This window comes from Bombina bombina, chromosome 2 (genome assembly GCF_027579735.1).
Source record: "Bombina bombina isolate aBomBom1 chromosome 2, aBomBom1.pri, whole genome shotgun sequence".
Taxonomy (NCBI): Eukaryota; Metazoa; Chordata; class Amphibia; order Anura; family Bombinatoridae; genus Bombina; species Bombina bombina.
The window spans coordinates 906348286-906362861 of record NC_069500.1 but is presented as its reverse complement, the minus strand read 5'-3'; the positions used below and the strand labels follow the sequence as shown (position 1 = coordinate 906362861).

The window sequence follows — 14576 nt, the reverse complement described above, 5'->3', positions numbered from 1 at the left end:
TTCTCTTCCTTTCAAGGGGAAGATTTTATTCGGTCCAGGGCTAGACTCCATTATTTATATGGTTACCAGAGGGAAGGGTGCCTTCCTACTGCAGGACAAGAAAAATAGGCCTAAGGGACGGAAATTGTCAAATTTTCATTCCTTTTGTTCTGACAAATCACAACAACAGCAATCCTCATCCAAGTCTGAGCAGCCCAAGGGTACTTGGAAGCCTGCTCAGTCCTGGAATAAGTCCAAACAGACTAAGAAACCTCTCCGAGAACAAATCATGATCTGGGATCGGATCGAGTAAGGACAGACTGTCACTTTTTTCAGATGATGGGTTCCAGGATGTACAGGATCCTTGGATCCTGGATATTGTATCTCAAGAATACAGGATAGGATTCAAGTCTCATCCGCCCAGGGGCAGACTCCTACTCTCCAGTCTATCTATAAGACCAGAAAAGAGGTCTGCCTTCTTAGGTTGCGTATGGGATCGCTCCTCTTTAGGAGTAATTGTCCCGGTACCTACAGCAGAAAGAGGTTTGGAGTTTTATTCAAACCTTTTTGTGGTTCCAACGAAGGAGGGAACTTTTCGTTCAATTCTGGACCTAAAGTGCCTAAACAAGTTTCTGAGTGTTCCTTCTTTCAAAATGGAGACAATTCGGTCAATCCTTCCTCTGGTTCAGGAAGGACAGTTTATGACCACAATAGACCTGAAGGATGCATACCTTCACATCCCGATACACAGGGAACATTTTCAGTTCCAGAGGTTTGCTTTTGTGGACCAACACTTCCAGTTCATAGCTCTTCTGTTTGGCCTAGCTACTGCTCCAAGGATATTCTCGAAGGTTCTGGGAGCTCTTCTAGCCGTTGCCAGAACACAAGGTATTGCAGTAGCACCTTATCTGGATGATATCTTGGTACAGGCACCATCTTTTTGTCTAGTAGAAGAACATTCGGAGTCCCTTCTCAATCTTCTTCCATCTCATGGATGGAAGATAAACTTCGAAAAGAGTTCTCTTACTCCAAGTACAAGGGTGAATTACCTGGAAACAATAATAGACTCCATATCCATGAGAATATTCCTCACAGATCAGAGATGTTTCAAGCTAACTTATGCATGTCTTGTCCTCCAGGCCTCCTTGAAACCCTCAGTGGCACAGTGTAGTGCTTCTTGAGACTGTCCTGGGAGATTGTGGATATGAACGCAAGTCTTTCCGGCTGGGGAGCCATTTGGGGTGCCAAGAAGGCACAAGGTCTGTGGACTCAGGAGGAGTCCTCCCTTCCGATCAATATTTTGGAACTCCGGGCAATCTTCAATGCCGTAAAGGCTTGGCCCCTTCTGGGTTCGTTCCAGTTTATCAGATTCCAATCAGACAATATAACCTTGGTTGCGTACATCAACCATCAGGGGGGAACGAGTAGTTCCTTGGCGATAAGACAAGTATCTCAGATACTAGAGTGGGTGTAGACTCACAGATGTACGCTGTTAGCGATCCACATTCCGGGTTTGGACAACTGGGAAGCGGACTTCCTCAGCAGGCAATCTTTTCACCCAGGGGAATGGTCTCTTCATCCCGAGGTGTTTGCAGAGATATGCAATGGGTGGGGGACTCCTGAGATAGATCTCATGGCATCCCGCCTCAATACTACGGAGGTACGGGTCGAAATCGAGGGATCCTCAGACGGAACTGACTCATATATATTTTTCCTCCATTACCGCTTCTCCCTCTTGTGGTGGCTCGCTTCAAGCAAGAGGGAGCATCAGTGATTCTGATTGCTCAGTTGTGGCTGTGAAGGACATGGTTTGTGGATCTGGTGAGGATGTCCTTATCTCCTCAGTGGAGGTTACCTTATCGCAGAGATCTGCTGATACAGGGTCCCTTCATTCATCAAAATCTAGATTCTCTGAGGCTGACTGTGTGGAGATTGAATTTTTAGTCTTAGCCAAGAAAGGATTTTCTGAGAATGTTATCGACACTCTGGTTCAAGCTTGTAAGCCAGTTACTCATCGTATCTACCATAAAGTGTGGAGGACTTACTTGTACTGGTGTGAAGAGCGTGGCTTTTCCTGGCATAAGGTTAAGTTTGCCAGAATTTTAGCTTTTCTCCAGGATGGACTGGAGAAGGGTTTATCTGCTAGTTCCCTAATGGGACAGATATCGGCCCTGTCAGTGTTACTGCACAAAAAATTAGCCGAGCTTCCGAATGTGCAGTCCTTTGTTAAGGCTCTGTCTAAGATCAGACCTGTGTTTAGATCTGGGGCTCCACCTTGGAGTCTCAATCTTATTCTTAGTGTTTTGCAGCAGGCTCCATTTGAGCCTATGTATTCTGTTGACATTTAATTGTTATCTTGGAAGGTTATTTTTTTGTTAGCTATTGCCTCTGCATGCATAGTTTCTGAGATTTCTGCTTTGCAATGTGACTCCCCTTATCTGTTTTCTTTTTTTGCTGATAAAGCAGATTTACGCACTAAACTAGGTTTCCTCCCTAAGGTGGTGTTGAATCGTAACATTAAGCAAGAAATTGTTGTTCCTTCCTTTGCTTCACAATCTAGATGTGGTTCGTGCCTTGAAGTTCTATCTTCAGGCTACTAAAAAATTCAGACAATCTTTCTCTTTGTCATCTATACGGGGAAGTGTAAGGGGCAGAAGGCTACTATGACTTCCCTATCTTTCTGGTTGAGGAGTATCATCCACTTGGCTTATGAGACAGCGGGCAACAGCCTCCTGAGAGCACAATGGCTCATTCCACTAGAGCAGTGGCCTCCTCTTGGGCTTTTAAGAATGAAGCCTCACTGGATCAGATTTGTAAGGCGGCTACCTGGTCCTCCTTTCAAACTTTTTCTAAATTTTACTAGTTTGATGTGTTTGCTTCGGCTGAAGCAGCTTTTGGGAGAAAAGTTTTGCAGGCTGTGGTGCCCTCACAATAGGGTTTGTCTCTTTTTTCTGTTCCCTCCCGTTATTCATTCAGTGTCCTTTGTAGCTTGGGTATAGTTTTCCCAACAGTAAGGAATGAAGTCCTGGAATCTCCCTGCCTTATGGAAGGAAAACATAATTTATGCTTACCAGATAAATTCCTTTCCTTCATGGCAGGGAGAGTCCATGACCCCACCCGTAATTTATGTTTTTGATGGGCGGCTCCCTTTTTATATTATTTCTTCTGGCACCTTTTATACCCTGATGTTTCTCCTACTTTTCCTTTGTTCCCTCGGCAGAATGACTGGGGGATGGCTGGGGTGTCTTTGCCTCCTCCTGGTGGCCAGGTGTTGTATTTCCCAACAGTAAGGAATGAAGTTGTGCACTCTCCCTGCCTGGAAGGAAAGGAATTTATCTGGTAAGCATAAATTATGTTATTTATTTAAATTGGGATTAATACAAAATTGCCATTAAAAGGACATATAAAAGAGCAGTCAACACCTTGAGCTTTTTATATAAAATGTTTTGTTATATGTAGTAAAACAACCTAACAATATACTATTCATTTTGCCCCATTTTCATGTAATTTAGCTTTGACAATTGTGGAAGTGTACACTCCAGACTTCTTAACGCTAACCCAGCTATATATATATAGAAGCAGTTTCTACAAACATAATGACATTAACAAGGTGTTTAATGTCCTTGTAACTGAAAATTGAATTCCCCATAAAAATGTTTAATTATGAAAAAATAATTGCAATAAACATTCATTATGTATTTTGTTTGATTTTTCTGTAATTTAAATCTGCAAACCTTCCATGGCTCTCAGAGGGGCTGGAGGGCCTTTCCTGGAATTAAGTGACCTGACCTTCATACATGCTGCACAGTGATTGCTTGATAAGTGGCAAAGCTAACTTATATCTTATATTATGTCCTTTATTAGTCACAGCAAAGAGCATAAGATAAAAAAAAACTGTTCTGAAGAACAAAAATTATAATCTAATACTTTTTTTCAACACTATCCAGTTGTATTAATTTTCTTGTTGTTAAGAAAAAATATATGAGTCTCCTGGACTCATATTAGTCGTTAATACCAGTTACCACTTTTACTTATTGGCAAATTCATATTTCAGATAAGCCACTGGGACCTCAGCATTAAAGAGACAGTCTAGTAGAAAAGAGATGAATATAAGACGTTCAAATAAGATCACAGCTGTGTGACTGGGTTTTTATAGGGGCGCGTTTTTATGCGTCCTAAGTCCAAACACTAGCTCTTTTAGTGAGGAGCCAAAAACATGATTGTTGGTGCAGTAAAGAGCCAAACAAAGTGCTATTGTGATTGTGTTCAAATTAAAAAGTGACCTTTTTAGCCAGACAAAGAGCTGAAAAGGCCTTAGCTGATACATTGTCATCGACCACCATATTGTTTATTTTTTTGTCCCGGAATTTGCTATTTTTATGTAAATGTCCCCTAAAAGAACATTCCCTTACAGATCAGAACCTTACAGAGATCTAATCTTGAAGTCAAGCAGCGATCAGAAGAGACAATCAACATTTGCTGATTAGCATTTATTTATTATTATTATTATCGTTTGTGATCTATGCATCAGATTATGTGTAATGGTCAAGCAATATTGTATTACCATTTGCAAAAATACATAAAGGTGTCAATCAGAAAAACTTTAGAAAAACTAATCTAACGATTTTCTGCAGAAAACCACCATTAATGTCTACCAGGATTTGTGTAGATCCTTTGATCTGTATTATGATCAACTTCAAAATCTGAAGAAAAAAAAAATAGAGCTACAATCTTACAATTTCCAGTAGCTCATAAATCTTAACAAATACTATGTGTCATAACTGATTAATAAATTATAAAACATCCCTTTCAAAAAATTTTTTTAACATATAGATGCTTAAAGGGATAGAAAACCCCAACATTTTCTTTCATGATTTGGATAGAACATACAATTTTAAACAACTTTCCAATTTACTTTTAATATCAAATTAATATCAGAATATGCTTCATTCTCTTGTTATCCTTTGCTGAAAGAACAGCATTGCACTACTGGGAGCAAGCTGACACATCTAGTTAGCCAATCACAAGAAAGAAATGTGTGCATGCACCAATCAGCAGCTAGCTCCCACTAGTGTATGATATGTGGGTATTCTTTTTCAACAAGGGATAACAAGAGAACGAAGCACATTTGAAAATAGAAGTGATTTTAAAAGTGTCTTAAAATGACCTGCTCTGTCTAAATCATGCACGTTTAATTTTGACTTTCCTATCCCTTTAAATGCAGCTATCCAGTTATACTGGCAAATAATGCTGTTGTGGTATAATAAATGCAATTAAAATAATACTAAATATATTTTGCAGCGTAAGGAAACAAGCACTTTAATTAATACAATATTGGATGTCCAACCAAGGTCTGCAGCCCGGGGCTCTGGAAAAAGCAATGATGAAATAGTCAGCGAACTGGCAACTTCTATCTTGTCAAAGCTACCAGGTAACACTTTTGTATGTGAATAAAAATATGAGAATACTAGGCGATAAGCCTGCCCAGAGGGTAGTCTATGTTTAAAATATACAAACCCCCAAGCTAATTTTACTAAAAATAAAAACAAAGCTATCCAAAATAAAAAATGTAAACCTGAACTAATACCACTATAAAAATAAAAAACCTACCCAAAATAAAAACACCCCCTAATCTAATACTAAACTACCAATAGCCCTTAAAATGGCCTAAGTTAAACAGCTCTTTCTTTTACAAGATATGACGAGTCCACGTATTTCATCCTTACTTATGGGATATTGCCTCCTGGTCAGCAGGAGGAGGCAAAGAGCTCCACAGCAGAGCTGCATAAATAGCTCCTCCCCTCCCCTCCCCCCAACCCAGTCATTCTCTTTGCCTGTGTTAGTGATAGGAAGAGGTAAAGTGAGTTGTTAGTTTAGATTCTTCAATCAAGAGTTTTTTTTATTTTCAAATGGTACCAAAGTGTACTATTTTATTATAGGGCAGCATCTGGAGTGATAGCCTTTTAGGCTATGGGAACTAGTGGAGTTTTAGCTTCACTGCACCTCCCACACTTATGCTGCTTCTATGTGTATGGTCTTAGAGAATGTTAACTAAGACCCTTCTACTTTCACAGGACCTCAGGAGGAAGAGTGGACCTCTTGATACTGTGATGTTGTCATGCTGTTCCTCAGCATGGAGGTAAGTGCAGTTTTTTATTCTGGGCACAAAAATATCTCAGGTTAACTGTACTGGCACTATGCTATTGGGGACTAGAATTGAGGTCTCCCTTTAACAGATAGTGAAATGACCCAGACACTCTGGCAGTTTACTAACCCAGAAGCACTGGGATATGAGTACAAAAAACGATATAGTTAGTTTATTCAGACACTCTGGCATTGTGTTATGACCTAGAGGCGCTTGGAGATAATGTGTGGGGACGTTTTATAACCAGACACTCTGGCATTTATTATGAGCCTTGAAGCACTGGGACATACTGTGTGGGGTTGCTCTAGATTGGGCTGGCTGACGCTGTGGACAGTTCAGGAGAAAATATGTTTTTGTTATGTTCCGGTACATGGCGGTATTATGATTCTAAGTCTGCATTGTGGTTGACTGGTGGTTTACGCCCATGAAGGGCGGGGTTTACTGCTTTGCGCGCTTTGACAGTGCAGTTACTGTGGCGGTCCCGGTTGACAGCATCTCATCTCGGCTCCTAAGTCTGCTTGGGTGACATTTTCAAGCGACTTTAGGTGCGCCGGGTTTGGAGTGTTCAGTCTGGTCGCAGGAGCAGGTAGGAGCCGCAGCAGAGCTGCGGCGAGGTGACAGAGTTATTTTCTAAATTATACCAGTGTGTTATTTTTCAACAGCCCGCGTACAGGAACTGTGAACTTATACAGAGCAGTGTTTTTTCCTTAAAGGTACAGTATTCAGCATATATTTTGTTTGTAGGTTGATTTTACACTCAATATATACTCAGTGAATTACAGAAGTTTTATCTAAGTTGCCAGTACTACAGGGCAAACGTAGTAGAAAAGAGACCCAGTTGGTCCATGCGACTTCTGATTCCTTGATGGCGATCTCCGATGTTCCCTTCCAGGACTCTGAGGGGGGGTAGGGAGGCTCCGTCGGAAGGGGAACTGTCTGACTCAGGTTCTGACGTGATGTCCTTCATATTTAAGCTTGAACGCCTTCGCCTGTTACTGCGGGAGGTTCTGATGACTCTGGACAACTGTGACTCTATTGTGGTGCCTCCAGAGAAATTGTGTAAGATGGACAGGTATTTGGAGGTTCCTTCTTATTCTGACGTTTTTCCAATTCCTAAGAGAATTTCGGAAATTATTGCTAGGGAATGGGAAAGACCGGGTATCCCGTTCTCACCTTCCTCTATTTTTAAGAAAATGTACCCTATACCTGACACCGTCCAGGACTCTTGGCAATAGATCCCTAAGGTGGAGGGAGCTATTTCTACCCTGGCTAAGCGTACGACTATCCCTATTGAGGACAGTTGTGCTTTCAAAGACCCTATGGATAAAAAGTTGGAGGGTCTTCTAAAAAAGCTATTTGTTCATCAAGGGTTTCTATTGCAACTGACGGCCTGCATTGTACCAGTCACAACTGCGGCTGCTTTTTGGTTTGACGCCTTAGAAGAGTCTCTTAACACTGAGACTTTGGAAGAAATAATGGATAGAATTAGGGCCCTTAAGCTAACCAATTCTTTCGTTACGGATGCCGATTTTCAGATCGCCAAGTTGGCGGCTAAGAATGCAGGTTTTTCCACTTTAGCACGCAGAGCCTTATGGTTAAAATCTTGGTCTGTGGATGTGTCTTCTAAATCCAAGCTTTTGACTATTCCTTTCAAAGGAAAGACCCTATTCGGGCCTGAATTGAAAGAGATCATTTCTGACATTACAGGAGGTAAAGGTCACCTCCTCCCTCAGAATAAGACATCTAAACAAAGGAGACAGAGTCATTTCCTTCCTCTTCCGCTAAACAGGAAGGGAACTTCGCACAAGCCAAGCCCGTCTGGAGACCCAACCAGGCTTGGAACAAGGGTAAACAACCCAAGAAGCTCGCTGCTGCCCCCAAAGCAGCATGAAGGGGCGGCCCCCGATCCGGGACCGGATATAGTAGGGGGCAGACTTTCTCTCTTTGTCCAGGCTTGGATAAGAGATGTTCAGGATCCCTGGACACTAGAAATCATGTCCCAAGGGTATCAACTGGAGTTAAAAAATTCCCTCCCAAGGGGAAGGTTTCTTCTTTCACGATTGTCTGTAGACCAGATAAAAAGAGAGGTGTTTTTACGTTGTGTAAAATACCTCTCCACTATGGGAGTAATATGTCCCGTTCCAAAACAGGAACGGGGGCAGGGGCAGGGGTTTTACTCAAACCTTTTTGTGGTTCCCAAAAAAGAGGGAACGTTCCAACCTATTTTAGATCTCAAGAGTCTGAACAAGTTTCTCAGAGTTCCATCCTTCAAGATGGAGACTATTCGGACAATTCTTCCATTGATCCAGGAGGGTCAATATATGACTACCGTGGACTTAAAGGATGCATATCTTCATATTCCTATCCACAAAGATCATCACCAGTTCCTAAGGTTTGCCTTTCTAGACAAACATTTTCAGTTTGTGGCTCTTCCCTTCGGGCTGGCCACGGCACCCAGGATCTTCACGAAGGTTCTAGGGTCTCTGCTGGCGGTTCTCAGACCGCGGGGCATTGCGGTGGCGACTTATCTGGATGATATTCTGATCCAGGCGTCGTCTAATCAATTGACAAAGTCTCATACCGACATGGTTCTGTCCTTTCTAAGAACTCACGGGTGGAAGGTGAATCTAGAAAAGAATTCACTAATTCCACAGACAAGGGTTCCTTTCCTGGGAACTCTAATAGACTCTATATCCATGAAAATCTTCTTGACGGAAGTCAGAAAGTTAAAGATTTTGAATACATGCCGAGCCCTTCAGTCCAATCCTCGGCCATCAGTGGCTCAGTGCATGGAGGTAATTGGATTGATGGTGGTGGCAATGGACATCATTCCGTTTGCTCGTTTTCATCTCAGACCTCTACAACTGAGCATGCTCAGACAGTGGAATGGAGATTATGCAAATTTGTCTCCTCAGATAGATCTGGATCAGGAGACAAGAGACTCTCTTCTTTGGTGGTTGTCGCTGGATCATCTGCCCCAAGGGACTTGCTTCCGCAGACCTTCATTGGTGATAGTGACAACAGACAACAGTCTACTAGGATGGGGTGCGGTCTGGAATTCTCTGAAGGCTCAGGGTGTGTGGATTCGGTCGGAGTCTCTACTTCCAATCAATATTCTGGAATTGAGAGCAATATTCAATGCGCTTCAGGCTTGGCCTCAGTTGGCTTCAGTCAAATTCATCCGATTTCAGTCGGACAACATCACGACTGTGGCTTACATCAGTTATCAGGGAGGAACAAGGAGTTCCTTAGCGATGACAGAAGTATCCAAGATAATTCGGTTGGCGGAGGCTCACTTATGTTATCTGTCAGCAATCTACATCCCAGGAGTGGACAACTGGGAGGCGGATTTTTTGAGCAGACAGACGTTTCATCCGGGGGAATGGGAACTCCACCCAGAGGTGTTTGCCACCCTGATTCTCAGGCGGGGCAGACTGGAATTGGATCTGATGGTGTCTCGTCAGAATGCCAAGTTTCCAAGATACAGATCCAGGTCCAGGGATCCTCAGGCCGAACTGATAGATGCCTTGGCAGTGCCTTGGTCGGTCAACCTAGCTTATGTGTTCCCTCCGTTTGCTCTTCTTCCCCGGGTGATTGCACGGATCAAACAGGAGAGGGCTTCAGTGATTCTAATCGCTCCTGCGTGGCCTCGCAGGACTTGGTATGCCGACCTGGTGGACATGTCCTCTCTGCTGCCATGGAAGCTTCCATTGAGGCAGGACCTTTTCATTCAGGGACCCTTACATCATCTGAATCTAATTTTTCTGCAGTTGACTGCTTGGAGATTGAACACTTGATTTTATCTAAGCAGGGGGTTCTCTGATGCGGTCATTGATACTTTAATTCAGGCTCACAAGCCTGTTACCAGAAACATTTACCATAAGATATGGCGTAAATATCTTTATTGGTGCGAATCCAAGGGCTACTCATGGAATAGGGTTAGGATTCCCAGGATTTTAGCTTTTCTCCAAGGAGGATTGGAGAAAGGATTATCAGCAAGTTCCTTAAAAGGACAGATTTCTGCTTTGTCTATTTTGCTACACAAGCGTCTGGCAGATGTTCCAGATGTCCAATCTTTTTGTAAGGCCCTGGCTAGAATCCGGTCTGTGTTTAGACCAATTGCTCCTCCTTGGAGTTTGACTTTAGTTCTTAATGTTCTTCAAGGGGTTCCGTTTGAACCCATGCATTCCATAGTTATTAAGTTATTATCTTGGAAAGTTTTATTTTTGGTTGCTATTTCTTCTGCTTGCAGAGTTTCTGAGATTTTGACATTACAATGTGATTCTCCTTATCTTATTTTCCATTCTGATAAGGTGGTGTTACGTACCAAACCTGGTTTTCTTCCTAAGGTTGTTTCTAACAAAAATATTAATCAGGAAATTGTTGTTCCTTCCTTGTGTCCTAACCCCTCCTCTAAGAAGGAGCATCTGTTGCATAATTTGGACGTAGTCCGTGCCTTGAAGTTCTACTTGCAGGCAACTAAGGAATTTCGTCAAACATCTTCGTTATTTTGTTATTTTTTCTGGGAAACGTAAGGGTCAGAAAGCTACGGCTACCTCTCTTTCTTTTTGGCTGAAGAGTATCATTTGTGTTGCATGTGAGACTGCTGGACAGCAGCCTCCAGAACGAATTATGGCTCATTCTACTAGGGCTGTGGCTTCCTCATGGACATTTAAAAATCATGCTTCTGTTGAACAGATTTGCAAGGCTGCAACTTGGTCGTCTCTTCACACTTTTTCCAAATTTTCCAAATTTGATACTTTTGCCTTGTCCGAGGCTGTTTTTGGGAGAAAGGTTCTTCAAGCAGTGGTACCTTCCGTTTAGGTTCCTGTCTTGTCCCTCCCTTTCATCCGTGTCCTATAGCTTTGGTATTGTATCCCATAAGTAAGGATGAAATCTGTGGACTCGTCATATCTTGTAAAAGAAAAGGAAATTTATGCTTGCCTGATACATTTATTTCTTTTACGAGTCCACGGCCCACCCTGTTATTTTTTCAGACAGGTTTTTATTTTTATTGAACTTCAGTCACCTCTGCTCCTTAGCTTTTCATTTCTCTTCCTAACTTCGGTCGAATGACTGGGTTGGGGGGAGGGGAGGATCTATTTATGCAGCTCTGCTGTAGAGCTCTTTGTCTGGTAAGCATAAATTTCCTTTTTACTTAAAAAAAATTACCAATTACCCCCTAACAGTAAAACGCCCCAACCAACCAACCCCCCAAAATAAAAAAACCTAAGACAAAAAAAACCTAAACTACCCATTGCCCCTAAAGGGGCATTTGTATGGGCTTTGCCCTTAAAAGGGCATTCAGCTCTTTTACAGTCTATTAAATCCCTAATCTTAAAAAAATAAATAAAAATAAAATTAAAAAAATCCTAAAACTAAGCCCCAAATAGATACTCACCGTTCCTGAAGTCCGGCGGAGAAGATCTTCTTCCAGGCGGCTCCGTCATCTTCTATCTTCATCCTGTGTGTAGGCGGCATGAAGCGGAGGTGCGGAGCGGTGGCGATCCTCAGCAGCGTGGAGGCTCCTCTTCATATTCTGACGTACACTAAAAATTAAATGGAAGGTACCGAAATCAATTTGGGGTACCTTGCATTCCTATTGGCTGAAATTTTTAAATCAGCCAATAGGATTAGAGCTACTGATATCCTATTAGCTGTTCAAATCGGCCAATAAGATTTCAGCAGCTCTCGTCCTATTGGCTGATTTAAAAATTTCAGCCAATAGAAATGCAAGGTACCCCAATAAATATGGGGTACCTTGCATTCAGTGTGCGACGGACGTTCGCATGAAGAGGAGCCTCCACGCAACTGAGGACAGCCGCCGCTAAAGACCGCCGCTGAGGATCCATGCATCAGGAAAGCCAGCTCCACACCTCCACTCCGCGCCGCCTTCACTTCGGATAAAGATAGATGATGGAGCCGCCTGGAAGAAGCCCTTCTCCGCCAGACTTCAGGAACAGTGAGTACCTATTTGGGGCTTGGTTTTAGGATTTTTTATATTTTTATTTATTTTTTTAAGATTAGGGATTTAATAGACTGTAAAAGAGCAGATTGCTCTTTTAAGGGCAGTAAAAGAGCTGAATGCTTACTGTTAGGGGGGTATTTTTTAAAGGTAAAAGAGTTGTTTAACTTAAGGAAATGCCCTACAAAAGGCCTTTTTAAGGGCTATTGGTAGTTTAATTTAGAATAGGGGGTGCCTTTATTATGGGGGGTCTTTTTTATTTTCATGCTGATTAGGCAGTAGGGGCATGTGGCCTGCCTGTACGAACAGAGGCAGGGAGCAGTTAATTTTACCTTTTTACTCTCATTTGGGGTAATTAATCACTAGAAGTGCCACTGGTCCAGTCCTACCCATAAGAGAATACAGATCAGCACCACCCAACAGGGCTCTTCCCCCAAAACACAGCCAGAGCTTCAGAAAATGTTAGTGGTATGTGTATGTATAATTATAATGTTGCGCGTGTGCAATACACATTGAAATTAATGCAATTGTAAATTAATATGTATATATATATATATATATATATATATATATATATATAAAACAGGTAAGGGACGGCACTCACTGGTCTTTTTTAAAATGTACTTTTATTGAAAAAAGCGTGACGTTTCGGACACACTACCCTTCCTCAGACAAGGAAGTGTGTCCCTGAAACGTCACACTTTTTTCAATAAAAGTACATTTTAAAAAAGACCAATGAGTGCCGTCCCTTACCTGTTATATTCAACCGTTGGCACCCTGGCAGTTGCTACTATGGTGAGAGTGCTCTTTTTTGGAAATATATATATATATATAAAATAAAATATAACTTTATATTACAGAAAAACTAGACATGGATGCCGCATCAGAAGCACTGTTTACTAAAGACTCCAATGGACGGGTTAACTCTTTAACAACTGTACTTGGACAAGAAGTAGACAGGTTTAATAAACTCATTGAAGTAGTCAAAGTAAGTGATATCCTCTTATTATTTGTCTTGTATTTGATTTTATTATTTCATATATTTTAAAGGGACATGAAAGTCAAAATGAAACTCTTATGGTTCGGACAGAGCATGTTATTGTAAGGCACTTTTAAATTTACTTCTGTTGTAAAATACATCTAAAAATGTGTTTGTTTCACTTTCACTCAGGGAGGCTTAGGTTAATACTTTAAGGCTGTTTATGTGAACTTTTGTTTACTTTTCCCTCCCTCACTAAGGCCTAGATTTAGAGTTCGGCGGTAGCCGTCAAAACCAGCGTTAGAGGCTCCTAACGCTGGTTTTAGGCTACCGCCGGTATTTGGAGTCAGTGATTAAAGGGTCTAACGCTCACTTTACAGCCGCGACTTTTCCATACCGCAGATCCCCCTACGCCATTTGCGTATCCTATCTTTTCAATGGGATCTTCCTAACGCCGGTATTTAGAGTCGTTTCTGCAGTGAGCGTTAGAGCTCTAACGACAAAATTCCAGCCGCCTGAAAATAGCAGGAGTTAAGAGCTTTCTGGCTAACGCCGGTTTATAAAGCTCTTAACTACTGTACCCTAAAGTACACTAACACCCATAAACTACCTATGTACCCCTAAACCGAGCTCCCCCCACATCGCCGCCACTCGATTAAAAATTTTAACCCCTAATCTGCCGACCGCCACCTACGTTATACTTATGTACCCCTAATCTGCTGCCCCTAACCCCGCCGACCCCTATATTACATTTATTAACCCCTAATCTGCCCCCCACAACATCGCCGCCAGCTACTTACAATAATTAACCCCTAATCTTCCGACCGCAAAGCGCCGCCACCTACGTTATCCCTATGTACCCCTAATCTGCTGCCCCTAACACCGCCGACCCCTATATTATATTTATTAACCCCTAATCTGCCCCCCTCAACGTCGCCGACACCTACCTACACTTATTAACTCCTAATCTGCCGAGCGGACCTGAGCGCTACTATAATAAAGTTATTAGCCCCTAATCCGCCTGACTAACCCTATAATAAATAGTATTAACCCCCTAATCTGCCCTCCCTAACATCGCCGACACCTAACTTCAATTATTAACCCCTAATCTTCCGATCGGAGCTCACCGCTATTCTAATAAATGTATTAACCCCTAAAGCTAAGTCTAACCCTAACACTAACACCCCCCTAACTTAAATATAATTTTAATCTAACGAAATAAATTAACTCTTATTAAATAAATTAATCCTATTTAAAGCTAAATACTTACCTGTAAAATAAACCCTAATATAGCTACAATATAAATTATAATTATATTATAGCTATTTTAGGATTAATATTTATTTTACAGGCAACTTGGTATTTATTTTAACTAGGTACAATAGATATTAAATAGTTAAGAACTATTTAATAGTTACCTAGTTAAAATAATAACAAATTTACCTGTAAAATAAATCCTAACCTAAGATATAATTAAACCTAACACTACCCTATCAATAAAATAATTA

General features: G+C 41.6%; 1 protein-coding gene across 1 annotated transcript in view; it reads left to right on the top strand.

Moving 5' to 3' along the window:
- Positions 1 to 14576, top strand: part of DNAH6 (dynein axonemal heavy chain 6) — a 482313-nt gene that overhangs the window by 439760 nt on the left and 27977 nt on the right. Inside the window, exons 70-71 of the mRNA XM_053703293.1 lie at positions 5281 to 5410; positions 12950 to 13077. Of these exons, the coding sequence (XP_053559268.1) occupies positions 5281 to 5410; positions 12950 to 13077 (258 nt within the window). The remainder of the gene's footprint in view (positions 1 to 5280; positions 5411 to 12949; positions 13078 to 14576) is intronic.